Source organism: Engraulis encrasicolus, chromosome 16 (genome assembly GCF_034702125.1).
Source record: "Engraulis encrasicolus isolate BLACKSEA-1 chromosome 16, IST_EnEncr_1.0, whole genome shotgun sequence".
Classification (NCBI taxonomy): domain Eukaryota; kingdom Metazoa; phylum Chordata; class Actinopteri; order Clupeiformes; family Engraulidae; genus Engraulis; species Engraulis encrasicolus.
Window position 1 is genome coordinate 16,148,786 of NC_085872.1, and position 27,526 is coordinate 16,176,311.

Consider the following 27,526-nt stretch of genomic DNA (forward strand, 5'->3'; position numbering starts at 1 on the left):
AAATTGGGCGGAATTTAGCGGCTCCAGGCCTTTTTTGAGCACCTTTTGGGCGGGATTTGATCAGACACATCTGGCAACACTGAGTAATAGAAGCAGCAGCAGCAGCGTGTTGAGGTGGCAGCTGTGTCCCACATGGAGGCCTGTGACACACTAAACACAAGTGAGTCATGGTGGGGGTAGCTGTATGGGGAACCCTAATTCAGCTGATGCCCTCATTAAGGGCCGGTGTAACCCATTACGGCCCATTACCATCCCCTCGCCACCCCACTGTCTCTCACACGCATGGTGTGTGTGTATGTGTGTGTGTTGAGGTGGGTTAGGGGGACAGCATGCAATGATGTCAACAGTGGTCGTTGGCTGTAATTATCAAAGTGGACTTTTCCTGGCGTTTTACCTGAACGTGTGACAGACCATTAAGCAAGGCATGCCCTATGGTCTATCAGCAATCAATGGACATGACAAGCAAGGACATATTTTGGGAAGGGTCTGGTTCTGGCATTTAGCCTGTAAGGTAAAACTATATATACAGTGTGTGTGTATATATAAAGTTTGGACATCACCTGGACACAGAGCCCATGCCTGCTGAAGACGGTAAGGGAGTTCTGATGTAGCGCAGGTCCAGGGGGGGTACTGCAGGGCAGCACTTGGACATAAAACATCAGGCCTCTGTAGAGAGGCAGCCGGGGAGGACTGACCTGTTGCCTCTCAAAGTAGATCAGCTCTCACAGGTACAGAGGAATCGGCTAGTGTTTACAACACATGCAGCCATGCACAGGAATCATATCAGCAGAGTGATGTGATGATGTCATCACAACTGTGTGTACTTAGAACACCGTCAAAGCATAATATCACCGGTCACCCACTTCCAGTCAATGTGACCTTGTGGCGGAAGCCTGTGTCTGTGAGGCACTGGGTGCATTCCAATATGCAACCTTGCGTCCTCCACTTGTGCTTGTGGCCTCACGTTTTGCTGATGACCCGCCTCCGTGGAGAAAACAATTAAGTTTCCATGCTGTCAGCCTAGCCACAATAATTTTTGGGGGACTATTCTTCATTCACCATCCAGTTTGCAAATGAGAAAATGACTTTACAATTGAGCTTTTGTGAGATATTGAAATGTAATGCTGTTGTCAGTGATGTCATCACGACATATTACTTCCTGGTACGAGGCCACAAGCACAAGTGGAGGACGCAAGGTCACATATTGGAACGCAGGCACTGTCGAAGGCCATCAGGCAAACAGGCTGCTTGCGGTTCGTGGCTGAGGGGTGGTGTGCTGGACCAAAAGGCATGTGGAGGGCAAAGACTGCTGGGATGGCTGGACGAGGCATAAGGAGTGAGACATATGGCAGCTATTTGTTACGTTAATGATGCATTAGTGCAAGATTATGATTGATGAGAGTCATAATTGTACGATAGAGGCAGTACAGTATTTAAACACACACACAGTGTTTCACAGCAGACGTGCCCATTCACTTTTCGATCGATCAAGGACAATTAGAAATCTGGGTCGATCACCCTTCTGAAGTTGAACTATATCATGGACTAACCATGAGTTTCAAGGAGAGAATGTTAAAGTGAGAGGCATAAGACATGTATGACTTTCAGTCACAAAAGCAGTCTATCATATGCAGGGAAGCTGACAAGTGGGGACAAAGGGGTCAGTTGTCCCGGGCCTAGGGAGATGGGGGGCCCATAATTGGGTCCTAATTCATTACATTGTATGTGTTGGGGCCCTTTCAGATGACTTTGTCCAGGGCCCAGACAAAACTGTCAGCGGCCCTGATCATATGCACACCTGCAAGATTTACAGTAAAAACGAATAAAGCTATTACAGTGTGAAGGCATTATGTGTGCCACTGCATGTGTTCCAAAACATAACAAACTCTTTTACTGGCGGAGGTAAAGTTACATTTCCTTCACAAGCTGGCGTAGCCAACCGTGTTTTGGTCTTGGTAAATGGCTTTCAATAAACATATTGTTGTAGTTGCAGGCTTTTATAATGGTACCTTTTTTTTTGTAATGTCATGTTTGCGACGAAATAATGCACACAGTGGCTTGAACCCAAAAGTCAAGTGACATTAGGACACTGCAAGGTCTGTGGTTCCAGGAACTGTAACAGTGAATCAAAATACATTGTCATATAAATTAATCCTATGGCAGAGGTTTCTGAAGGGGCCCTCTGAAATAACTATTCCACAGAAAAAATATAATGATCCCAAATAAATTCCCCTTCCTTGTGTTTACTCTAGTTAAGAATCCAAATGCCCACATTTAAAAAGAGCATCTCATAAGAATTGGAAAACATGTCCATTTAATTTCATAGCGCTAAGGCAAACCCTTGGGTAATGTCTGTCCCGCACTGCTTTTAAGAGGGGCTGTAAAGAAGTGGGCCTGCCATTTTGTCGGGATGGTGGCACTGACATGCAACAGGGTTTCAAAACATCATCAAGTCACTGGATCTGGTTGAGTGACAACACAAAGGTCCCAAAAGCTCATTAAACAGCAGGGAGAGACAAACCCAAAATGTGCTTTCATGCTGGCCCCAAAATCAGTGTTAGTACATGAGGTCATTACTGTTGGAAGGCCTGAGAAGGTGGTGTTGTTCCCTTCTTTGCCAGAGTGAGAGCACGGAACCAGGGTCGCTGACAGCTTTGGCTGAGCCCAGGACAAAGTCCTATGAAAGGGACCCCCACCCAATATATTTAATGAAATGACGGCCCAATTAATGGGCCCCCATCTCCCTGGGCCCGGGACAGCTGACCCCTTTGTCCCCGCTTGTGGGCTTCCCTGCACGGAACCAATAGAGACATGAACTGATTAAAAAATGATTGAACTTTGGTCATGTGAGCTGACTGATAATGTCTTTGCACAGTACTTGTACAATGACATACCACTATAAAATGAAACACCACTTCATGACAAAACTTTTCAAATTATTAATGACTTGTCTGACTGTTTAAACCTACTCCCTCAGCTCCACGCATGCCTGATAAAAATCGACAAACAGTTGACGTGCAGGTGCACTGTCCGCCAGGGGCGCCGCCTGAAATTTTGGGCCCCATGAAAGATTTGAATTTTGGGCCCCGTTAACCCCTTAGTGTAGAGCCTATGTTACAACCTTACGGTCATCAAAATTGTAATAGCTACAGTGCCCTCCATTATTATTGGCACCCCTGGTTGAGATGTGTTTTTTAGCTTCCAATTATTATTATTTTTCTCTAAATAATATGGGACCTTAATGGAAAAAAAGAGAAAAATCCAACCTTCAATACAAGTGCATTTATTCAGTGGGGAAAAAATCCCACATAAAGAAATAATTATTTGACATCAAAGAATGTGTGTCACAATTATTAGCACCCCTGTTGTTAATATTTTGTACAACCCCCTTTTGCCAACAAAACAGCACCTAATCTTCTCCTATAATGTTTCACAAGATGGGAAAAGACAGAAAGAGGGATCTTCAGCCATTCCTCTTTGCAGAATCTCTCTAAATCATCCAGAGACCTGGGTCCTCTCCTCTGTACTCTCCTCTTCAGCTCACCCCACAGGTTCTCAATGGGGTTGAGGTCTGGGGACTGAGATGGCCATGGGAGGAGCTTGATTTTGTGTCTGGTTAACCATTTATGTGTAGATTTGGCCATATGTTTAGGGTCATTGTCTTGCTGAAAGACCCAGTGACGACCCATCTTCAGCTTTCGGGCAGAGGGCAACAGATTTTGATTTAAAATGTCCTGGTATTTCAAAGCATTCATGATGCCATGCACCCTAACAAGCTTCCCAGGGCCTTTGGAAGCGAAACAGCCCCACAGCATCACTGACCCACCCCCATACTTCACAGTGGGTATGAGGTGCTTTTCAGCATGCGCATCTTTCGTGGCACGCCAGACCCACTTAAGAGTGTTTGTTGCCAAAAAGCTCAATCTTGGTCTCATCTGACCAAAGCACACGGTCCCAGTTGAAGCCCCAATACCGCTTGGCGAACTCCAGACGTTTGCGTTTATGATTGTGGGTGAGGAAAGGTTTTCTCCGTGCATGCCTCCCAAACAGCTTGTTGGCTTGTAGACAGCGCCTGATGGTTGATTTGGAGACTTTGTGACCCCAGGATGCTACCATTTGTTGTAATTCTGTAACAGTGAGCTTTGGAGATATTTTGATTTCTCTTACCATCCTCCTCACTGTGCGTGGTGGCAAAATAAACTTGGGTCCTCGTCCAGGCTTGTTTACCACTGTTCCAGTTGTTTTGAACTTCTTAATTATTCCTCTCACAGTAGATATGGGCAGCTGCAGTTGAGTGGCAATCTTCTTGTAGCCTCTGCCTGACCTGTGAAGGTCGACGCACATCTGCCTCATTTGTATGCTGTGTTCCTTTGTCTTTCCCATGTTTAAGAGTGGATAAGAGAAATGGCCTCGGTGTCACGTCATATTTATACCCCAGGGAAATAGGAAGTGATGAATTACTAATTAAATGTTCCTACATACTCTGGTAAACTTTGTAAACTACTGTAGAAATGACAGAAATGCTTCAATTATATTTATTTCCTGGGAATTCTTAAGGGTGCCAATAATTGTGGAACAGGTGATTTAATGAAAAATATTTTTTTTTTAGTCAGGGATTTTTTTATTTTCCTACAATTCATTTGAGTTGAAGGCTACATTTTCCTAAAATTTTCAGTGTGACAGTATTCTTCTGCAATAAACACTGAATTTATTTTAAGGCTTTTAACACATCTCAACCAGGGGTGCCAATAATTATGGAGGGCACTGTATGTCTTAATCTATTATTTAAGGCTCTCGATACTGTCATAGCAATGATGTAGTTGAGTATTTTCAGCAAATAGTGAATAGGCCCGCCGGCGACCCCATCTGCAGTAAGAGGCTATGGGCCCCTGTAAGGGCTGTCAGTGGTTAGGCCCTTAGAATCTGTAACCCCCCCTGCCCACAATGATCACTTTTGCATAATTTTTGGAGCAAATAAGGTCACTGACCACCGAACAGTGCTACACTGAGAGCCATTTGTATGTAGTCTGTATGAAGGTAGTCAGTTGTCCGTTGCCAAGGCTTTTAGAACTAGTTCCAATTTCAGAAGATTTCAGAAGATCTTTCACATTATCATGGTACTACTCTGCTATTTCCATACACTGCAAAAGACCCTTGGCTAGGTGGGTCAAAAGGGAAGAATAAAACACTCTGACAATTTCCTTTTTGGTGCCATTAATCTCGTCGTGCAGTTTCCTGTTCGGCACTGTTCTGTTCTGCGGAAGGAGGACCAGGGCAGCTGTGCTGCTCCTGAGGTGAGAAATGAGGTGAGCAGCCGAAATGAGGTTTGGACCCTGTGGAGTTAGCCACCAACAAAAACCCTGCCTGGACGGAATTAAATCTGTCCCACTTAGTGTCCTTACCCTCAATACCTCAATAGACATGCCAGCGGAACCTTCTCAAGGAGGGAGTGGGTCAAAAACGGAACACAGACAGACCACTACTTTCTGATGGTATGTGATAGGAATCAGACTAGACGTTGATGTGACAACACTTGCTGCAAACACATGAGCTGGAAAAATGAAACCCAGAAATAAGCAAGTAAAATCTGATCAATCTCATTTATTTTTCTTAGCATGTATAAATCTATTTTGATTTGGTATCTGGATTTGATGGATAAAACTGACAGCATGGCATTTGTTCACACAAAAATGTCATCAGGGTCTATTCGATAGACCTCACAGAAATCAAGAGCCCTTGGTTGACTAGTAAAAATCAGAAAATACATGACGTATACTCACATCTTAATGGGCCTTAATATTCTGTTAGTCATGGAGACATGTTGATTAAAGAGTATTTAAGTTATTGTGACAGCCGACAATGTCAAGTCTCTTGGTTGCACACATGGAAACCATATTGGTCTCGTCATGTGGCTGGCATAATACTTTTGTGAAGTTCACACAGTATGTGAAGTCGCCTAGACTCTGGCTCAATAGTATGAAAACTATGAGCTCTTCAGAAACCATAAAAAGTGTCTGGATGTAGTAACACTTTCCTAGTTTACAGATGAACTGACGAAGGGATTCACTTGTTGCATACCTGGTTACAGAGAACAATCAACAGCACTTGATGAATGTTATATTCCAGTTGAGCTGTACAGATGCTGTGTAATAGGTTTGTCATTGATATTTTGTCTTGTCTCACTTGTACATTGGTGTTGTTCATTTTGTTGATCATTATTAACATTGTGCCATTTTACTTTATTCTTGAAAATTCTTAGACAGGCTTTCAAATGCACACTGTCATATCAAAACTGGGCTGTGTTAGGGCTATGTTTATGGCAGTGGTGTAGTCTACTTTTTTATGGTGGGTATACTGTATATTTGAGATTTTTAGAAGTGGGTATACTGTATATATTTGTGCTATTCAAAACAATGGATCAATCAATTTTAAGTGGGTATACTGAAATCCCTGAAATTTAGAAGTGGGTATACTCCGTATACTCGCGTTCTACGTAGACTACACCACTGGTTTATGGGCTGGTTTATAAGGAGAGGAAGCAGAGAAACAAATACAACTACAAAGAAGAGTTGAGTATTGCTTTATCTCTCTGACACAATGTTACTAATATTTAGCATGTCAGTGTCAATTTGCCATACATATTTATGTCTAAACCATTGACAAGCTAATCCGTAGATTTGGCAAACGCCTTAAAGAAATGTGATAGTCTCGGCTGTGCTGCTTATTTAGATAACACATGTGGATTTAGTTAAAGTCGAAGAAATCTGTGGCAGTGTTAAAGAGAAGATGATGATGCTTGTTCTGAAGATCTTGAGAATGTGTGTGTGTGTGTGTGTGTGTGTGTGTGTGTGTGTGTGTGTGTGTGTGTGTGTGTGTGTGTGTGTGTGTGTGTATTTGTGTGTGTGTGTGTGTGTGTGTGTGTGTGTGTGTGTGTGTGTGTATTTGTGTGTGGGCACACCCACACGTTTAGCAGAGAGAGAGAGAGAGAGAGAGAGAGAGAGAGAGAGAGAGAGAGAGAGAGAGAGAGATATTTTACTCAGTGTGCCATTATAAAATCTTAATAGCTGCCCATTCCTTAAAAATTTTCATACATAGTTTTCGTTACACTATTCACACCCCCGGTTTCAAGGTCACAACAGTTCTATTTCTCAAAACAAGCTATGTTGACTTGTCCAATACAATATTGATAGAGAAATCTATTGAGACTTTCATAAGAAACACAAGTGTCGTTTGATCAATGTTGTCTTTGAATACATTACCTATATCAGGTGTTAGCATTGGAGGGCTAAATAGGCCTACATGGAATTTCAAGGTGAGACACATTTCTGAGGTTGATCAGTTTTCAAGTGAACGTTTTTGAAAATGTCTGTTAATGTCTGGATGAATGGTGTCCTTGTCTAAGAAGAAAATCAAAGGAAAGACACCGACCACATGATTAATGGTTTCCTTACTCTGTGCAAACATATTCTGGTCTATCAAAACAGGCTTGGATTTCCAAAAACAAGGGGGGAGATCAACAGTTGCCCATCATGTGGAACACTTTTTTTGAAAATTCAGGAACTGTATGAATAGAAATAAACCTAAACCTGAATGTTTTCCTGAAACTGTCTCATGAGCAAGTCATAGACTGTGTGCATGGTTTATATCAACAAGTGGTATGGTTAGTGGTCAGAGAGAGGGAGGATAATTTATGATGTGTGGTTTGTGTGATATGCCTTAACCAACATGGTTGAGTTTAATGTGTTCTATAGGGATGCCCCTTGAATTAAAATAATAATAATAATAATAATAATAATAATAATAATAATAATAATAATAATAATAATAATAAACTATCTCTGTCATACCGGCATTGGGCTGAATTGTGATAAAAATGAATGCCAGTGTTTAGGCCTAGTTCTATAAAAACAGAAGCAGAACATGACACTGGGGGTGCTGAAAATCTGAACAAAGTGTGCCGTCTAAAGCGAGCAATGTTTGTGGATCTGTGGAACGTGTATCACAGAGCAACACAGGCTAAATGTCGGTCCATATTTACCCAGTAAATATAAAGCGAAAGTGCAACTTGTCATTAACTTTAAACGGAACACATTTGACGCAGAAACTTGGTGCGTAAAACCTGAAAATTGCAATTTGAATTGCCTACTTCGTTGCGCGGTCTAACACTGAATTATGGTACCTGCTATGTTCATCTGTACTTAATTCCCCCGCTGAACAGTTGGAGCTAAACTGGGCCGATGCTTTACCGACATTTTACAAAAAAAACCCTCTTCATATAGCAAGACTAGGATGAATTTCCCCTCTGAGTAGTGCGCGCGCTCCCCGAGGTGCAGGTCCTTGGCCGGACTCCAGCATCCCAACAGCCAGACATACAGTAGCTCTCCGCAATAGCCTACTCGACTCCCTCACCTGTGCCGCGGAACAGGCATTCGTCATTCGCGCGTAAATTCGGTGGCTGCTCATATTTGCTGGGAAACATTCGACGGGCAATACATTCATATTCCGGGGCGCATTGCCACCCTCGTTATGTTGAATAAAGTAGGAGGACTGTCGAATATCGCATAGCACACCAACACTTTGGACTTCACAGAGGGAGGATGTTCAAAGGGGGTCAGACTGCGCGCTTGTAGCCTACCCAGTCCGTGGCAGGATTACATTCAGCTCATTCTTCAAGAGAGATGAACACTAGCCCATGCTGTGAACTACCCTGATTCTCTTGGACTACTCATGTTAAAGGATTCTATGGGGTGCAACAATTTAGAAGTATTTCTGGTGCATTTTCAGCGTGAGTGAACTCAAGGTAAAAGTTACGCCAATATTATTTTGTGAATTAATGTAAATAGTTGCGTGGTCTACAATTTAGGGGTAGCTTTCGAAAACTTTCTGAATATTCTTTAAAGGGTTTAAAAATGTTTTCATGCCTCATTTTGATTGTCTCATTTTTGTAGGCAAGACACCTGGACTGTGACGTACACGTTTACATCTTACAACGTTTAATTGGCTATCAAAATGAGTACGATGGTTTTCAATAAATTTGATAACCACATTATGTTTGAAAAGAATGCTAAAGAAGTGGAGATGAAGAGCCTTAACTATTTGGAAGTTATCGAAGGACAGCATACAGATCTGTTATCAAACCACAACGTTATAGATGATGATGACCCATCTGTCAAACACAGGAGAAATGGGTATGTGATGAATGCTTCAATCACTTCCAAAATAAGTCATAATAATGCATGTAGCAATGAAACGCAATAGAATGGGATACATTGTTAATTTGTTTCCTTCACAAATCCTGCACTTGATTCATTGAGTGTATGAATTCAGATTGATCATGTAAGATTAGGCTACAGGTGTTGTGGTGTCTGTTTTAATACCACACGCATGTCAAAAAGGGTGACCGAAGTTGAGACTGATTCTCTGGCAAATAAAGTCTGTACTTTTGGATTAGAGTTTCAGTCAGTGCTTTGACGGCATAAAAGAGCCAGCCGACTCTATGGATTCAGGCAGCAGAGTATCTCTGTTGGTGGGCATACTAATATAAATAGAGGTACGTGTGCCAAATGCTTTACATGAAAGTAAATGGTCTTCAGGACTGTGCATACAGATCAGGATTACAAGGCAAATATTGGCAGAGTGTGACCCTTTGGCAAGCGAGAGAGGTGGAAGGGAATGTGTTGGATTTACATAGCATTGTATTGCACTAGAAGCGCCACACGCGCCACAGCAAGGGAGCGCACCAGCTCCACAGCGACCTCTACTGACCTGACCAGCTAAAACGCAATGGCAAGGCTTATTATGAGAATCATGTCACAAACAGAGGGTCAGCTGGGGCCCCAAGCAAATATTAATGGAGTGTCACTATCTAGGAGCTTGGGGGCCCCAAGCAACTGCCTGCCCAACCTGGATCAGCCTCTGGGTCACAAATACCTCTACACAAAAAGTAATTGCAAGCAGGGCTTGTAATAATTGATCATCATTAGTGAAACAACAATGGGGAGGGTGGTATAGGTCAACTTTATAAGGGCATTATTAGAAGGTTTTTTTGTTTGTTTGTTTGTTTGTTTGTTTGTTTGTTTGTTTACTGTGGCATTACATTACACATATGCGTTGGCCAACAGGTCACGCTCTGGGGTAGGGAAGGTGCGGCACAAACGGCAAGCTCTCCAAAACATGGCCCGTCCCCTCAAGCAGTGGCTCTACAAGCACAGGGACAACCCCTACCCCACCAAAACAGAGAAGATCCTTCTGGCCCTGGGCTCTCACATGACTCTTGTACAGGTCAGTCGGCATGCGTATAAGGCCATACCTTCACCTGTTTAACCCATTGATGCCTAAAGCACTTGCAGAAAAGACTGTTGAATGCCTAAGCCCTTTTTAAGAAAAGTTGCCCTTAGCCTATAAACAGCCTCTGAAGCACATAAAAACATGCAATAAATTGCATTTAAACGCTAAGACCCGCATCTTGCATTAGAATTTGTTCATTCAGCTCTAACATACCAAGATATTTAATACAATTGTCTTAAATCTCATGAGCTGAATGTTGCTTCATGCAGCTCCAGGCACCAGGGCCAGTGTTGCGCAACGCAACATGCAGCATCAATGGGTTAAATAGCAACACTCTTGAACAGTAATGTGTTACACAGGATGGGACATCTGTTGTGGCTCTTTGGCAGCAAAGTGGGGGTTTGTGGCACCTTTTCGGAATTCTTTAAGCTCATTGAGTATTATTCACCTGACAACCTATCCAAGAAAAAGAACCCAGGCTCTGGTGGACTGAGTTTGGGAGTTTGCTTCATAATTATGCATTCCCTATGTGCCCTTAGACAGAGTGAAAGAAATTAAAAGCCCAACTGGGAAACTCCAACTCCCATTGTCATTGTGACATAGCACTCCACAGCACACAAGTGTTCACTGCACACAATGCCATTGCATTTATGCCTCACCCATGCAAGGGGGCAGCCCTAAATGGCACCTGAAAGGGAGCAGTGCAGCGGGACAGTACCATGTTCAGGGTGCCTCAGTTAAGAAGGATGGGGAGAGCACTAGTTAATTACTAACCAGGCTGTGCCCTCCTAGTGACGCAACACTTTCAGCGTTACAACTAGTCAGGTCAAGAGTAATGCAAGTACTTTCTGAGTTCCTGCAAGTACGGGAACTCTTCCATCTTTGTCGATAAGCAAACAACCATTAGCAAACCAAAGTGTTAATTGTTATGCTCTTGGTCAGACCAAGTCTCGAAGAAATTTGAATGTCGATGATAATCAGGCTAGTTAATACTACCCCACCAACCTGGCAGGTCAGGAGTCGAACCGGACACCTTTGGGATACAAGTCTGACGCCCTAACTGCTTACCCATGACTGCCCCTCAGTACTAACTACAGGGCAAGGACAGGAGCATCAGAACAGTGTCCTGTGTGTCATCAGTTTGAGAGTCTAAACATTGTGCTTGTGCTCTACAGGTGTCTAACTGGTTCGCTAATGCGCGACGAAGGCTGAAGAACACTGTGAGACAGCCTGACCTCAGCTGGGCCCTACGCATCAAGCTATACAACAAATATGTTCAGGGCAATGCTGAGAGACTCAGCATCAGCAGCAATGACACAAACTCTGACGGTAATGTGTGTGTGTGTGTGTGTGTGTGTGTGTGTGTGTGTGTGTGTGTGTGTGTGTGTGTGTGTGTGTGTGTGTGTGTGTGTGTGTGTGTGTGTGTGTATGTATGAGTTGTTGGATACACAAGTTTTTACAGGTAGATGTGTTTACTCACTTGTGAAAGTGTGTGTGCATGTGTGTGCATTTGTAAGCAAAAGTGAGTGAATGCGTGTGTTCCTGTGTGCGTTTGAAGGTACATGTTTATAGCATGCTTATATGTGTGTCTGTATGCGTGTGCACACACCTGCATTTTGTGTTTGTGCACGTGTGTGTTGAAGCTATGCCAGGTGGTCTTAAGATCAGAGGGTTGCAGGTTTGAATTTTACCTTTACCTCTCCCTACTCCTCTGTGTGGCTGAAGTGCCATTGACCAAAGCACCTAACCCGACTTTGCTTCAGGGACTGTAACCAATACCCTGTAAATGTAACGAATGTGATGTAATGTTCATCAGTGTGTGTGTGTGTGTCTGTGTGTGTGTGTGTGTGTGTGTGTGTGTGTGTGTGTGTGTGTGTGTGTGTGTGTGTCTGTGTACTTCTATGCATCTTAATTTAACACTGGCTGACACCGTCCTGCTCTGTTCTCACCCAATGTTCAGATGGCGAGAATGCTTCCCGAATGCCGTCTGGCGATGGCGAATTCAGTAGGCCATCATACCAGAGCGTCATCCAGCAGGACAGACGGGCAAAGGGGGTTGGGCTGAGGAGGACTGATCCCTCCCTTTGTGACGACTATGTGTCCCCACCAAAGTACAAGAGCAGCCTGCTGAACCGCTACCTGAACGACTCCCTACGCCACGTCATGGCCTCGGACAAAGTCATGGACAGCCGACGCAGGAACCACTCAGGATCCTTTAGCTCCAACGAGTACGACGATGACCTTCTCTCGCCCTCGTCGTCTGAAGTCGAGGCCAACGGCGCCTACAGAGCTGGTAAGTGTCTCGCTGCACATAAAAAGCCCTCTAAGGAGTCTGGGGGCTCTGTCACGTGGATATCGAGCTACCTGCTGTCACTTGGACAGTACTGGTGGTGGGAGAGTGGCGGCCTCGGCTTGCGGCCTGACATGTGTCTGTCTGAATGTGGAAAGTTGTTCAGCCGCCCGGCATGTAGGAACACCTGCTGACGTCTGACAACTGTGAGAGTCCCATTTTGCCAAAGTAATTGGGACTAATTTATAGTTTGCATAATTTCCACCTTGGCCTCCTCGGCATGTTCTCCTGTCTGTTGGTTTTGTACTCCTGCCATTGTGGAACTGCTGTCTTTAGGGACAATTAAGAAACGTCTGAGATTACCATTTTCCACTGCCAGGTATACGTTGCAAATGGTTTGAATCATCACCGCCTGCTGCTCCAGGCCCAGGCCCAGGGTTAGCAAGTCAGGCAGAAAGTAAGAAAGTGGCCCACTGTTCTTAAAAGGAAGGTACGCACTTACTGAAGCACAATCACTTACTGTTCTTAATTTGGACTAAATTGTGATTGTGCTACAAATGGTTTCTCTTGCATCTATGGTTTGATACATAATGATGATGAATACAGCATGATAACTACAAAAGCCTGATATTTCAACAGGAAACCATTACAAATACTTGAAAATGAAAATGCTTTGATATGGGTGCTCTTGATCCCTTAGTGAATTGAAACTTGGTAGCATACAGAAAGTAATATCATACAGCTACTGGATGTATGACCAATACAGTTCATATGCAACTACTTTTTTGCTTTTTTTAAAAACAAAGATGAAAAACTAGCCGTTCATCCATTCTTCATCCATTCTCATTACCTGACAGCCTTTTCACATCCAGCACAGCAGTCTTCATTTGTTGACAATTCAAAGCTGCCTTGTGTGAGGTATTCCTCCAATCACTACATGCTGTGTAATAAAAGAATAATTATTATCCCTGGCTTTAGGAGATACTGAAAACCAAATTCCTATCATTACATTTCGCCCTAAATCACCAAACTGCTAACAAGAGAGTTGACAGTGACACAGCTGAGAAATGTGTTAAATTAATACACATATTTGACTGGGCCACGGAGACCCATATGCGGCATTTAAATTCGGTTGCAGTCAGGCAGTTATTGAGAACTGGGGTATTTTTTGCCATTGCACTTAACCTGCTAAAATTTCATCATCTCGGAATGTCAGTGGAAACATTTCACTCAAAGCAGAGTGGAACGGTGGCCCAGGAGAACTGTGAAAACTTTCACACCGTGTTTACTCCAAGCATTTACTCTACTCCAAGGTAAAAGAACCGTAAAGAGACTTTCCATGGACCAGGGACAACTGCAGCAATGTGTTCTGTTGTGCAAGCACGTGTGAAATTAGGGCTGACACCTCACAGACATACAGTTTCCTGTGTCCCTTTCACATATGGGATTATTATTATCTTATTTATTTAAAAGGATGATGCTGTTGGAGACGAATTTGTGTGAATTCTTCACATATCTCAGGTGATAGCAACACATATCAATAAACACAGACATGTGAGCAGTCCCTCTGAGGGCTAAGGCCTACATTCACTTCGAAGAAGATAAAAAACAATAAAAAAGAGTAAACAAACAAAAAAGGCCAAGTGCGTCCCTTGCATGAGTACAACCTAGTTTAGGCCAGGTCTCAATTCTCTTCTTTCCTTCATAGGCTACTACTGTCTTAGGAGAACAAGAGGGGCACTGAGAGAGTTGTGAGAGAAACAAGAGTAAACCTGGAGGTGCAGAAAGCCATTTAGGGCAGTGATTCTCAAAGTGTGGTCCGGGGACCACTGGTGGTCCGCGACAGTGCTCAGGTGGTCCGCAAGGGGATTTCTACTTTCCCAAGACTAGCTAGAAATAGGGTATATTTGTAACACAATTACAAAGCGAAACATAGCTGAGTATTATAGCTGAGTATTATTTTCACCATAAAAAGGCAGCCTTGTAAAGTGAATACATTGCATCGAAATTAGCAGTGTCAAATAAGCACCCCTCAACTGTCAATTCAGTTGACAGGTGGTCCCTGAACATTTTTAGGGGGGGCAAAGTGGTCCTCAGCCTGAAAAAGTTTGAGAAACATTGATTTAGGGTCATTAGAGAACTCAGGGGAGGCAACCTGAGCCCTCCCAATATGGTTGGTGTTTAGTTAAGGCAATAGGGTGTGAAACTAAAGGCCAAGTCACATTTTGCTATGTGCTCCATGCATCCTTTGTGTGTGTGTGTGAGAGAGAGAGAGAGCGAGAGAGAGAGAGAGAGAGAGAGAGAGAGAGAGAGAGAGAGAGAGAGAGAGAGAGAGAGAGTGTGTGTGTGTGTGTGTGTGTGTGTGTGTGTGTGTGTGTGTGTGTGTGTGTGTGTGTGTGTGTGTGTGTGTGTGTGTGTGTGTGTGTGTGTGTGTGTGTGTGTAGCTTTTATTGGATCTATCTCTGAGATTTTGATTGCTGTTAATTTATTCAATGCATTATTCATCGCATTTCAAAAGTAGAGCAGCAAAATAGGAGGCAGACAAATCTTTATATCTTAACTGACGAGGAAGTTTATTCGTAAAAAATACTTTCCTCCCTGTTCCGAAGGAAATCTTTTCCCCTGTAAGTTAAATGTGGCCACAGAAGTACAGATATTTAGTTTGATCTGTGAGGCATTCAGTAGCTCAAAGAAGCAAATGGTAAATGATTTATTAATGGTTCACAGTAGTTCTTGGCAGGCTAGATGTTTTGAGAATCTGAGTTGAATGTGTTTTCAGGCGAAGAATATTGAAAACTCTGTTTTGCTATGTATTAGTTTCCAGTGTTTCTCCCTATGGTTCCCTAAAGATATTTTCCTATCCACCGATCTGGAGTGCTCTCAACTGAGTGCAGAGCTCTGAAAATCAAGACGTTTAGTGTTGCTTGGCCCCCAAACAGCATCCGTGCCAAAGAGAGGGCTCAGAACGGTTCCTCGTGCTTGGCAGTGTATACACACTGCTGCCCACAGCCTTTGAAAGGCCCCTATGTGGTCACAAAAGGTAGTGACTATACGAAAGACTGTAACTTTGCTGCTAAATCCTTTTGCCTTGTGACCCAGTTACATCTTTTACATTGACCTGAGAGTAGCCTGTCTGAAGTAGAAAGCAGGTGCGAGTCACAAGTGCATGCAAACGCTCTGACAAATGAAGAAGCTAGACTATATTTAGCTATGCCGCTTTATCTTAGGTGCATTGTAAGTATTATATCTTTATCTGTTGAACTACTCAAGGCTTTAGACAGTTTTCTGGTCATATTTGCACAGAGGCATACAATACATGCAGACATACTGTATTTGAGCCCTTGACACAGTGCCATCCATTTTTGCATTAGGCACGTTATGGAAATGTGGACATTTCTAATAAATATGGAACAATCACCATTGTTTATTATGTCAATGCATTTGAAAGTGAAATTGTTGTGAGCATGTGGGCATTTTGCATGTACGATATACAGTAAATGCTAATGCAAGTTAAGATGTTCCTTTACACCCTGATATAATACAATATGTACATCTCTATTCATATATGAGCTATAAGTGTGCAAGTGTGCGTTAGTTTGACTCCAGGGCCAGGGAGCGAAGTGCACCAGACTTGGCTTGACTCTGGAGCTCTAGCCAAAACAAATGCAATTATGTTTCTCCAGTGCTTTTGAGACGGAAAAATGATATCTGCTCTGTGTCAGCAGCACGGGCATTTTGTTCCAGCTCTACACAGCTCATTTGCATCCCTTAAGTTATTACAACATTTTCTTCAAGCCGAAATCTTTTCAACTCTGGGTCCTTTGAGTGCTGTAAAACATCACTAGTGAGATGTGCGCAGAGACCAACTGTCCTCTTTTTTTCACTGCTGCTGCCTATTTTTTTTAGGAATTATGATGTAATACACAGACACATGACATTAGATGTTAAGAGTCTTTATGAGACTTTTACCGTTCTAGTGGCTGAAATTACTGACCCGTTAATATGAATTGATTGCATTATACTTTTTAATTTTCTGCGGGTGGTTTCTTTCTTAATGAATACAATGTCCTTTCCAATGAAAGCTTTTCAAATTTGACATAGGACATGTTGCTGAATGCTGAAAATGTAAAATTTAACTTTCCTATTTCTTCCACAGAGCCACTGGACTGTAGCTCAAGTACATGTGACAGGTGAGCAAGTGTGCTGTCATTTCTCCTTTCCAGTGTTAACTGTTCCGTTAATTAGTCCATTACCTTGACTGGTGACTCACAGAGGGTAAAGACATATAAAATCAGTGGCATGACTGTATAAGAGAATGTTGGGCTTGGACATGTTTATTTCTCACACATTAGATTAGTTCAATATCATACGAGCACATCTGTGATGTCTAACTGAAGTGTCACTTACTCACAGACGCTTCTTCCACTTTTCTGTCCATGGCAGTAATAAGCGAAAGGAGGTTGGACGAGGAAAAGATGAGACATACTGGAAGGAACTCCACGCGGCCATGGCATTGACAAACATGGCCGCCCAGGGCAAGGAAGCAGGGACAGCCGCCACAGGGACAACCAGCTGTATCATCCAGAAGTCTTCTCATATAGCTGAAATAAAGACCGTCAAAGTGCCATTGGTGCCTCAGCACTAGCCCAACTGTGTCTTGAAGCGTCCTTGTGGAGGGAAGAAGAAAAAAGAAATCAAATACAAAGACAGACAATGGATTTCTTCTGTTCAACAAAAGGTCTCTGCAAAACCTTCTTGTAAAAATGAGGCATAAATGTCTCTGTTCTGCTATTATGATTCAAAGACAATGTTCAGAGAGACATGCAATTCAGCCGAACTGAAATCTGACCCTATATGTGAACGACAGTGTTTCTATGAAAAGCAATAATTTTATGGTTGACATGCATCGCATTCACTGGCGTGCCTTTCCATGACCGAGCTCAAAAAGCTGAAGTTTCCTGGACTTGTTCTTGTTTGCTCATTTGGCCATTTCAGGTGTTAATCATCTGTGTCATTTAACCTCAAAGCACAACGATGGACTAGTTTGGGAAAATGTTAATCTTAAAAAAAAAAAACATTTCTTCTTGATCTTATGGTCATTCATCGTGCACAGACGTGAGACCTCATGTCTGTGGTTGGAAAATGTAATATATTCTTTGAATGTTCACCATTTTCATAAATTATATGACATTCTGTGTTGGTATGGTAGACTCTGGATTTTTGTCCTATGACTGAATGTGTAAGACATTTTCAAGTTTCATCTTTTTGCATAAAACCTGTGCTCTTGTGTTTATATTGTAGATAGATTAAATTGTGTTAATGTCAAATTCATTTTCTTGAGCTGCAACTAAATTTCCTTGCTTTTTTTGAGCGAGTATACTGGGCTGGAAAGAACCACTAACCAGATGTTGCTTTGATAACAGCTGCTTCCCTCCAAAGTAAGTTGAACAGTCTCCAAGAATGACTACCCCGTCTCTCCTATGTGTGTCACATAAATGGGAACTGGAGTGTTCCATTTTGGACACTGTCGCTATCAGGGGTCAAGGGTTCAAGATCATTCCTTTGAGGTGTCTCTCTTTGTCATCCTTACCCATTTTTTCCACAGAAGACCATTGTTCTCTGCCACTAGCCTTGCTTGTGTAAGAATGTGCTCCCTCAAGACTTGTCACTGGAGAGACACCAGTGTTGCGGATGGAAAGGGCTAATTGTTTCCACTTTAAATTTAGTTACATGTAATGAGGAAAATAGAGCGCCTGGTGGATATTTTGAGTAGTAATCTAGGAAAAGGCAACTTCAAATCTGATAAACTAGTCATGCAGAAACAGTTACTTCTGCTATATCTGACAAGTGCAGGTGTAGCTGGTATAGCTTATGTTTTGCACAACTTGCACATATCAGCATCTAATGGTATCTAACGGTACACTCTTGTACTGGTATGATTTTACCAGTCTGCAGTAGAGCAATCTTCAAATGATGCTGCAGATTTTGTTCATTGTCATCCGTCCCAGTGGTGGGCCTTAGATCAGGAGATGGTATTAGTAAGAGGCTTGTAAAATGGGAATGACTAAGTGCGATTGGGGTTGCATGCTCATCCCATGACAGTGCATTGTCATGGGACAATGTACAAGGTGGCAGTGCTATGATGGCTTTTTTTGTTTTGTTTTTTTACATGGACAAAACATATTTGATAGTTCACTTTATTGCGTGAGTTGTTAGCCTCAAAAATCATGCAGTATCTTTTCTGTCTGACACTGACAGCAGTGTTGCCCCCCTCCTGCAGTTCTCATATGAGCATGTTCCTACAACCATGTCTTTACTGCTAACCACCACTCAAACACAGTCTAAAACCCTACAGATGTCAAAATAACAATCCACGGTAACCAAATGAATCAGATACAATTCAAATTAAGGACCGCATCAATCAGCATACTAAAGAGCAATAATGAAAGCCCAACTGGCAAACTCCAACTCCCATTGTCATTGTGACACAGCACTCCACAGCACACAAAGTGTTCACTGCACACTACGAAATTGCATTTATGCCTCACCCGTGCAAGGGGGTGCCCCAATGGCACATTACAGTTCTGCAAAAGTTGGTGAGAGGCACCCTACTTATTTTGCCAGGTACATACCAATGGGTCAACCCTTTATCTGAGTACAGAAAAGTGTGATGATACAAAGACAGAGGGGATACGCAATGAAGCACACATGCTATGGGGATCATGTGGATGTTATTTGGCCAGCAAATCACTTGAGTTCAAACGAACAACTAAGGCATGCTTATATAAATCCTCAGGGTGTGCTATTCCACCTGCAGACATTTTTTGTATAAATGTGCATGGTCTTCTATTTTTTAACAGATTGGAGGGTTGCAATCCTGTGAGATCACGGACCTTAATCCCAGTTGGACTCATGGCCCTACTGATGCTGGGTGCACGCTTCATCGCCTCTGCTACATGGAATTTTTAACAACTCAATTTACAACATAAATATATATCCATAATATTACTTCCATGCTTCCCTGGAGCAGTGTAGAGCGGAGCCTGGTATGTAGGTTATATGGAATGGTTGTGGATTAGGGAGGGCAGAAACTGATTTAAGATACCAGTAAAAATCTCTGAGAGAGACAAATTGCCTATCTATTTGGCACGTTGCAGGGAAGTTCATTCAGGAAGACACCCAGATCTATTTCATGAACATTTCCCGTGCCTTAACAGGCAAGATCAAGCTTCAGAAAAAAACATAAATAAGTTCAGCTGTGTTATAACAGACACATAGTCAAGCATAATATCACGTGTGTTTTCTTAAGGCTAACATCATCTAATCACTGTCTTAATAACATTCTGTAAATAATCAATGGCCTTGGAATCCCCCCAACATAAATTCAAGGAGGAATACCGGCTTCGACTGACTTATTCTACCCTCATTTAGCAAAACAGACAACTAAAATGGGTATATTTTCCTTCCGTCAAGAAATATGAAATCGGGGCGACCTCGCTTTGATGAGCCGAATGACGGATGACCTTCTGAAAGAGACAGTTGGGTGTGTGCAGGGGTGTGTTAACTGTGGTGCACCACACATGAGTTTAATAACAGAGAACTTTCTGGAACATGAATAGCTGTACTCATGTCCCTATTTATTTTTCTAGAATGGCCAGGTTTGGGGTGACCCCTGAGCTTGTTGGCCCAGTAAACCGATACTGGACACACAGCATGGAGTTCTTCTGTCAATCGCAAAAATTGGTTGTGAATGAAAAGGCCCAGTTCCCATTCTAGTGGATGCACTGGTTCAGATCTTCAGAGGTTGTCACCGCCAGAGGTGCACATTCTTTCCTTTTTTGGGTATGAACCCTTGCTGGAAACCTCCACCTATGCTAGGTCTGATCAGTTTGGTCAGTTAGTTCATCTATTAGATGGAAACAGAAGTACTTGCTAAATAAATCTAACGTGCTTTGGTCTGTGTAGACTACTTCAGCATCAAGTCTGAAAGAATTAATGATCAGAGATTGCACAGTTTGTTACTTGAGTGGTGGCTCAAACTTCCAGAATCTACAAGACTAGGATTATCTCAATTAACATTCAAGAATCAAGTAAGGATTCTAATCTTTCGTGACCATTTACTGCACTGGTTCCTGAGCTGTCCCAGACCCAGATATGTGGCTGTATGTCTCCTCCACTTAACCCTGTGCTAATGTAGTTTTTTTTCAAAAAAAACTGAACTCACTTTGCATTTGCACCCATTGTTCTGTTTATTTCATGTGCACTTTGTATCTGCAAGTGTTGTATGCTATGATTATGTCATCAATTGTAAGTCGCTTTGTATAAAAGCATCTGCCTAATGTAAAACGCAATAATATGTAACTTAAGGATCTAAACAACTGTATTCAATGAAACAACTAAACAAAATACTATTTTGACTTTCAAACATTGAAAAAAAAAAAAAAACATTTTATTGATTCTTCAACCTGTAATTCAGTGGTGACCACTTCTAAATTCACTTGGCTACCTTATATGGACTACAGCCTAACTGCACAAGGAGGACCATTTGAATTGCATAATAAACAATAGAGAATCCAGAGTCAATTCCAAACTAACTGTTTGTCATGAACATCACACGTTTTATTGCAAAATAAAAGGTGGTCTAGTGCGTCAACTCATATATATAGTATACAGGAATGGTTAAATCAATACCTTTCTTTGATAGGCCAAGGCAAGTACTACAACATTGCCGAAGGAAACCAGAGATTGCTGGTGACTCCATATTTGTCCAAACTCCTCAAGGGGGCAAAGACATATCCAATATCTGTTTAAAAAGAGACAAAGAAATCACCTCACCAGTCTATGAAATGTCTTAAAACATGTTTCTTTGTATTTGGGCTATGCAATTGGAGCACAGCAGTTATATTAACACGGAGTTTCCTATATTACAAATGAAATGTGACCGAAGTGGCCACGTCAAACATTAAGGCATAACTGGTTTAAAATCACCACTGGATAGTAAGACATGTTGATATTTTAAGACTCACATTGGTACCATCCCATCATTGGTACATCAATGTGATAAGATAATTGGTAGATAAAAAAATATTAGAAATTGCCACCTTTTGCAGAACTTGTAATCTGCCATTGCATTTGCATCACAATGCATGCTTTCTGTGCAAAATGGACACCATGGTTATGAATGGCATCTGGGTAATAACAGCTTGACTGCTGCACTTTGACTGAGCCTGCATTCGTACTTGGAACCAGACGATGTCACTTTGCACACCAGTGGTACCTTATGACTAAAACGATTTAGTGTTTTTGACATTTAGGCAGATGATACCAAAGCCAGTCTTATAAAGCCAACATATCTTAATAGCCAGGGATCCTCTTAAAGAATCAAGTATGAAGAGATAGTTCAACTAAAAGTCACAAAACAAAATTATACAAAAAGGACTCAAATAAAGAGGAGAAGCCCGATTAATATACATCATCAATTTCGCCAATGTGTAATAAATCCAGAAAAGAGACCAATATTATTTATCTAGGAAAGCCATTTTGTTGAGGCCATCTTCCATAATACTGGAGTGCTAATATTTTCCCTATATGACTTGACAGAGGTATTTGTAATACTTCATCTCTCAGTCCTGAAGAACAAGAATGTGCGCCAAACAAACATTACTTTCTTTTAAAGGACAATATAGGTTTCGAACATAGCATAAAAGAGGCATACTCAGCAAAGTAGATAGAAAAAAAAACAAAGAAGAAATTAAAAACAGCTGGTCTGTGTGCTTGCCCAGTTCATCAACAAATGAAAATTCCAGGAAGAGGACAGGCAAACTACACAGACTAAGGCAAATGTTTTCCAATGCTGACACGAAAAAAATTAACACATGACAAGAGAATCAGACTCCTAGAAAGTGAGGGGTGCATCTCTGCAGTGACATCACCTGACCTAAAAATTCCTGTCTACTGCCTCCCCAGTCCCTCCTCTCACTGGCCACAGGATTGCATGGAAAAGGCTGCGTGTACAAGAGACACCAGAGATGAACCTAGCGACATGTCCACAGATGATACTGCAGATACAGACGGACAACTGAGAAAATGTTGTACATGATATATTTTGCACGAAGCAGAAGAGCATAGAATACAAAGGCCTGTTTTCCTTTTTAAATAGCACATACAAAGAGAAGCACATTTAAACATGGCCCATACAACATGATGTACTTGGTGTGAAGTGTGCAAAGAGTAGAGCCCCTCCCCTGCACCCCACTCTGACTCTTCATGGCGAAAGCAGCCACTCCCCCAGACCCCCAATCGGGGGCAAAGGAGATGGGGGCAGAGAGACGCGACGTGCGTTCCAACTCAGTTTATCGGTTTTGTTTTGGGTGGACATTAGGGTTGCGTGGTGCTTATGGTGGTTTAAAGGACAGAGCAGTACCCCCCACAGCTGCCTCCGCCGCCAGCGGTCTGGCCTTGGTCCAGTTGCACACCACCCTGGCTCTGCATGCTACTCTCCCATAAGCCGGGGGTCTGTAGGATCTTCTCCACCAGCTCCTCAAAGGCACACTGTACACCGTCACGCGTCTTAGCGCTCGCCTCTGAAGCCATGATACAGGGGAGAAAAAGGAGAAAGACATGTGTAGGTGAATGAGAGGGCATTGAATGCATCTTGGATTTCTCTGATTTAGAGAAGGCACATTTGGGAATGACTTGGCAGAGACTGACTGGTAAGAGACGGGAATGCATTGTGAAGCAAATTGAATTCTGTGCCAAAGAAGATGGCATAATAATTTGTGAATCACAAATAAAAATTCAGGCATCTCATTCAGGCATTTACTTGTTTGACCATGAATAAGCCGTTTATCAAGTTTCAAGAAAAGCAAGTGGCAACAAAATATGTTTTCCGACTAACCAGACATGGAAAAACTGTTGGAAACACACATCACATGATTCTGCAATGACACTCACCTATGAACAGCATTTGATGTTTATGAGCGAACTTAAGGCCTTCATTTCTGTCTACTTCCCGATTTCCCTATGAAAAAAAGACAGAACAGTCATATCAACAATAGGATATTTTTGTTTCCATTGTTATATTGATAATAATTTAAGAAACACATACAACTGCACAAACCTTGTCTATCTTGTTTCCAACCAGCATTTTCACAAGATCGTTACGTGTACAGTACGTCTCCAGTTCATTCAGCCAGTTTTCCAGGCGGGTAAAAGTGTCTCGCTTCGAAACATCATACACTACAAGACAGAAGACAAGAATGGTAAGACCGCTGGAAACATTACGAATTCCTTTGGTTTGATGTCAGGCACTAAATATATTTAACAGCAAGTCCGAGACAGCGAGTAGTAAGCCATGCTTGTTGACCTGCGGGCATCAAATGGCTCATTCCTCCTAGACCCATTAATTTTTCTTGGTCTCTAGAAACGAACTGCCAACAAAGTATCAGCTTCCCATTATGCATGCCAATTTAGCCAGTCACGATAAACCACAGAGGTTCTGAACACTATACTTAAACTTCTCCTCTGGTTAATGCTAGAAGAAGCATCTTCTCTTCTGCTACTGTGTACTGAGAACAAGTTAATCTCATTGGCATATCACTTTCAGTTGTTTTAGAAGCATACATAATTATGTATGCCTTTTCAGACTGATAGTGCCACTTAATCTGATTAAGCCTTCAATAGGCTAATCTTTCAGTTCTTTATTCTAAAAATCGTGCATCTGAGCAAAAACAAAAACGGAAAGCAGTATAGATCCCCATACATAAACAGCAAGACATCATGAGGTAAGTACTTGCCCATACATAAACTGTATACATTAAACTGTAGGCAATAAAAATGAGTCAGAGTTAATGACTTTACGATGATGACTAAGACACTGATGTCACGTGTCCCCAGGAACAAATGTCACCAAGCAGCTTGTGCTTGCAACCTAGCCAGGCCATGCCCTCCTAGTGACGCAACACCTTCTGTGTTGCTTCTAGTCAGGCCAAGAGCAATGTATATATCATTTCTGATCTCCCGAAAAATCGGGAACTCCACCCATTTTGTCAGGAACCAATCAACCAAACGCAAACCAAGGGAGGTGGGTCAAGAATGCTGTTTGGGAAACGTTAATTGTTGTGCTCTAGGTCGAGACTTGACTGGTCTACATGCCACCTCTACTAACAATGACTGAACCATGTCCAAACTGAACTTACCCAGGATAACTCCTTGTGCACCTCGATAGTAGCTGGGCGTTAAAGTCCTAAATCTCTCTTGGCCTGCTGTGTCCTACAGGAGGAGAACTCATTATTAATAACCTTAAACGTCATCAACATCATGTTAATTACACTGCTATAATAATGTGGCTAACTAATGAAATGTATTGTGCATACATAGCACTTTGTTACTGTACTGTCTGGCATGCCCATCTATAGAACATGTGAATGGACACTTAATGAATGAACAATAATCTTAGCCATTACCACTGTGCACTGTACGTTGCTTAGTAGTTGTCTGCCTTTGTGTAGATAGAGTAGATTAGAATAGAGTAGATTAGTTTAGCTTGGATGTTTCTGTTTTGCGTGACTGGAGTGCCATATTGATGATTTTCCATTTGGATCTGTTTGTGTACCACCCATTTGTATCACCCTTATTGCCAGACACCAAATAGCCTACATATTGCATGACCACATTTTAGTAAGTCCTTTTCTGCAATAACAAACAATACTAAAATGTTAAGACAATGCTGAATACGAGATCTGTTACTTTTAATCACAACAATATAAACTGCACTGCACGATGGCTCTATATAATGTGAAATGTAATGTCTAAACGATCTATTAAGGAACATCCAGAATATGTCCAGTTAGGTCTCCTTGAAAAGAGAACCTATAAGCTTTGGCGCCCTCTAAAGCCAGAAATGTTGTAAGTTGCAAGGTAGTATGTTGATGCGGATTGCTCATCAGCCAAAGATGGTTGATAGACACCATCCGGTGTGATGCCTGCCTGAGTCATTAGTTAAGGTTGGAGGAAGCCCAAACGACTCACCCATATTGCTAATTTGGCCCTGTTCCCATCGATCGCAATAGTTTTCACTTTAAAGTCGACTCCTGTAGAAATAAAACACAACATACTGTTAAATCCAGTACTCTATACATGGCTACTGTGGCCTAATGTCAAAAGCCACATTCATTCATTTAAAGACTTGGTGTGCACTACGTGCAAGGAAGCTGACAGGGGGACTAATGGGTCAGTTGTCCTTGGCCCCAGGGAGGAAAGGGGCCCAGAAGAGGGTCCTCAATTAAATTGTATGTATTGGGTGGGGACATTGTCCAGTTGACTTTGTCCAGGGTCTGGTCTAAGCTGCATGTTCATCCTCTTAGCTAAATGCTTTTCATCTGAACTCACCAATAGTCGCAGCCAAATCTGGGTCAAAGGTGTCATCTGTAAATCTTAAAAGAAGGCTGTTGGAGAGAAAGAAAGGGAGGGCAGATAGTTTACTGTTACTGCGCCAAGGCAACACAGACACAATGAGGTAACTTATTCAAATGGCAGATAACTAAAAGGGATCGCAAAAGATACATTTAAAAGCACAATTTAGCCTTTACTTCTGTTCCTAGTAGTTGCCCCACTTAAGTTGTTAGTCAAAAAAACCTCGATACTTGTTTCACAACGTTAGGCTAGATACCAATGTTGTGAGGTAAACAGAGACCATGGGGAACAGATCATGCCATGTCATTGACAACATATCTTCCACTTCCAAATAACGAGGTTGTTGGTAATATGAAGTATCTTATTGTTCGATGTTTGAATGAGGAATCAACTTTTGATCTTGGTGAAAACAGCAGCACTTACCTTACAGGTTGCCCAGTAGCAATATGCTAAGTCACACTGAATGCATCCAGCTAACTCTGGTAATCTGTTGCATAACTTTACCCCTAACCATGACATGATTCTGCTGTGACAATATCAGTGTAAATTAGATACGTGTATTACAATTTACTTCAATGTCATAATTTAGTACATGGTTGTTTGAGTAGCTGGAGGATTACCCATCCTTGGCTATCAGCTACGTTTCAGGGCATACGCTGGCGAGGCAGCTGGCTAGCCAACTAGCAGATAGCTTCCTTGTTCTGGTCATGTTTGACATGTTTAAAACCGCTTATGATAACGTGACATAACCTAAAACCACTTACCTCGACTTTCCAACACCGCTTTCTCCTATAATTAAAATCTTCAAAGTTGTTAATACGTCGTCATCCATATTCTCTCGCCCTTTGCAGATGTCCCGTTGGGCGCTACTATGTTACTGCTGGGACCTTCCAACAAGATATGTGATGTGACGTCGACATACAGTCCGTCACCACTAGACGACGTTGCATAACAAGAAGTGTTGATGTGTTCATAGGAATCCAAACAATCCAAACTGGAAGTGTAGAACTAGAAGTGCTAGATCTATAGGGTCACCCTTATATAGCCCAAGACACGCTTTCCTCTATTTTGACTTAATGGTAGCTTGGGTAGGCCTAGAATTCGCATGAAGCCCAATAACTTGAAATAAGTCTGAGAGAGAGAGAGAGAGAGAGAGAGAGAGAGAGAGAGAGAGACAGACAGACAGACAGACAGACAGACAGACGAGAAGGGGATTAACCCTATCCTTCTGGGGTACCAAATGGGCTTTGTCCAATGGCATGACAATTAAAGGGCACACACAACCCTAGTGATGGCCACGCCATCACACTGACCTGTGCTATAGTATTCTTATTATAACAAAGTTGTAATCCTGTTTTCAGGTTTAGTAAGTCAATGACAAGCCAGGTTACTGCTGCTGTATGCTCCATTGCCATTTTTTCTCAATTGTATCTTGGTTGACATGGGTAATCCTGTACTGCACCATTGGCCGCTGTTATTTACACACATGCTTAATTTGTTTAAAATTAGTCTGCATCAGGACCAAAGTGTGGGGTT

The 27,526-nt window shown here is 42.1% G+C and overlaps 2 protein-coding genes across 7 annotated transcripts; one reads left to right on the forward strand and one right to left on the reverse strand.

The window, feature by feature from the left end:
* Positions 1-7,862: 7,862 nt before the first annotated feature.
* LOC134465282 (homeobox protein Mohawk-like) lies at positions 7,863-17,222 on the forward strand. The gene is made up of 7 exons (XM_063218869.1): positions 7,863-8,800; positions 8,949-9,188; positions 10,122-10,281; positions 11,463-11,616; positions 12,248-12,580; positions 16,734-16,767; positions 17,021-17,222. Exons 2-7 carry the CDS (start codon positions 9,010-9,012, stop codon positions 17,220-17,222), a joined length of 1,062 nt encoding a protein of 353 aa, XP_063074939.1. The 5' UTR covers positions 7,863-8,800; positions 8,949-9,009.
* rab18b (RAB18B, member RAS oncogene family) lies at positions 16,894-26,922 on the reverse strand. Of its 6 annotated transcripts, none has more exons than XM_063218870.1 (9): positions 26,755-26,918; positions 25,967-26,022; positions 25,607-25,668; positions 24,775-24,847; positions 23,697-23,815; positions 23,531-23,597; positions 23,001-23,160; positions 21,269-21,380; positions 16,894-17,244 (listed from the first exon to the last, which is right to left on the reverse strand). In XM_063218870.1, the coding sequence occupies exons 1-9, from the start codon at positions 26,820-26,822 to the stop codon at positions 17,194-17,196; spliced, it is 768 nt and encodes a 255-aa protein (XP_063074940.1). In that variant the 5' UTR covers positions 26,823-26,918; the 3' UTR covers positions 16,894-17,193. The 6 variants fall into 6 exon arrangements, with proteins under 6 accessions (XP_063074940.1, XP_063074942.1, XP_063074944.1 ...); XM_063218873.1 differs by lacking the exon at positions 16,894-17,244 and adding an exon at positions 22,515-22,635 and having other exon boundaries at positions 21,284-21,380; positions 26,755-26,922; XM_063218875.1 differs by lacking the exon at positions 16,894-17,244 and adding an exon at positions 22,515-22,581 and having other exon boundaries at positions 21,284-21,380.
* Between the last annotated feature and the right edge of the window lie 604 nt (positions 26,923-27,526).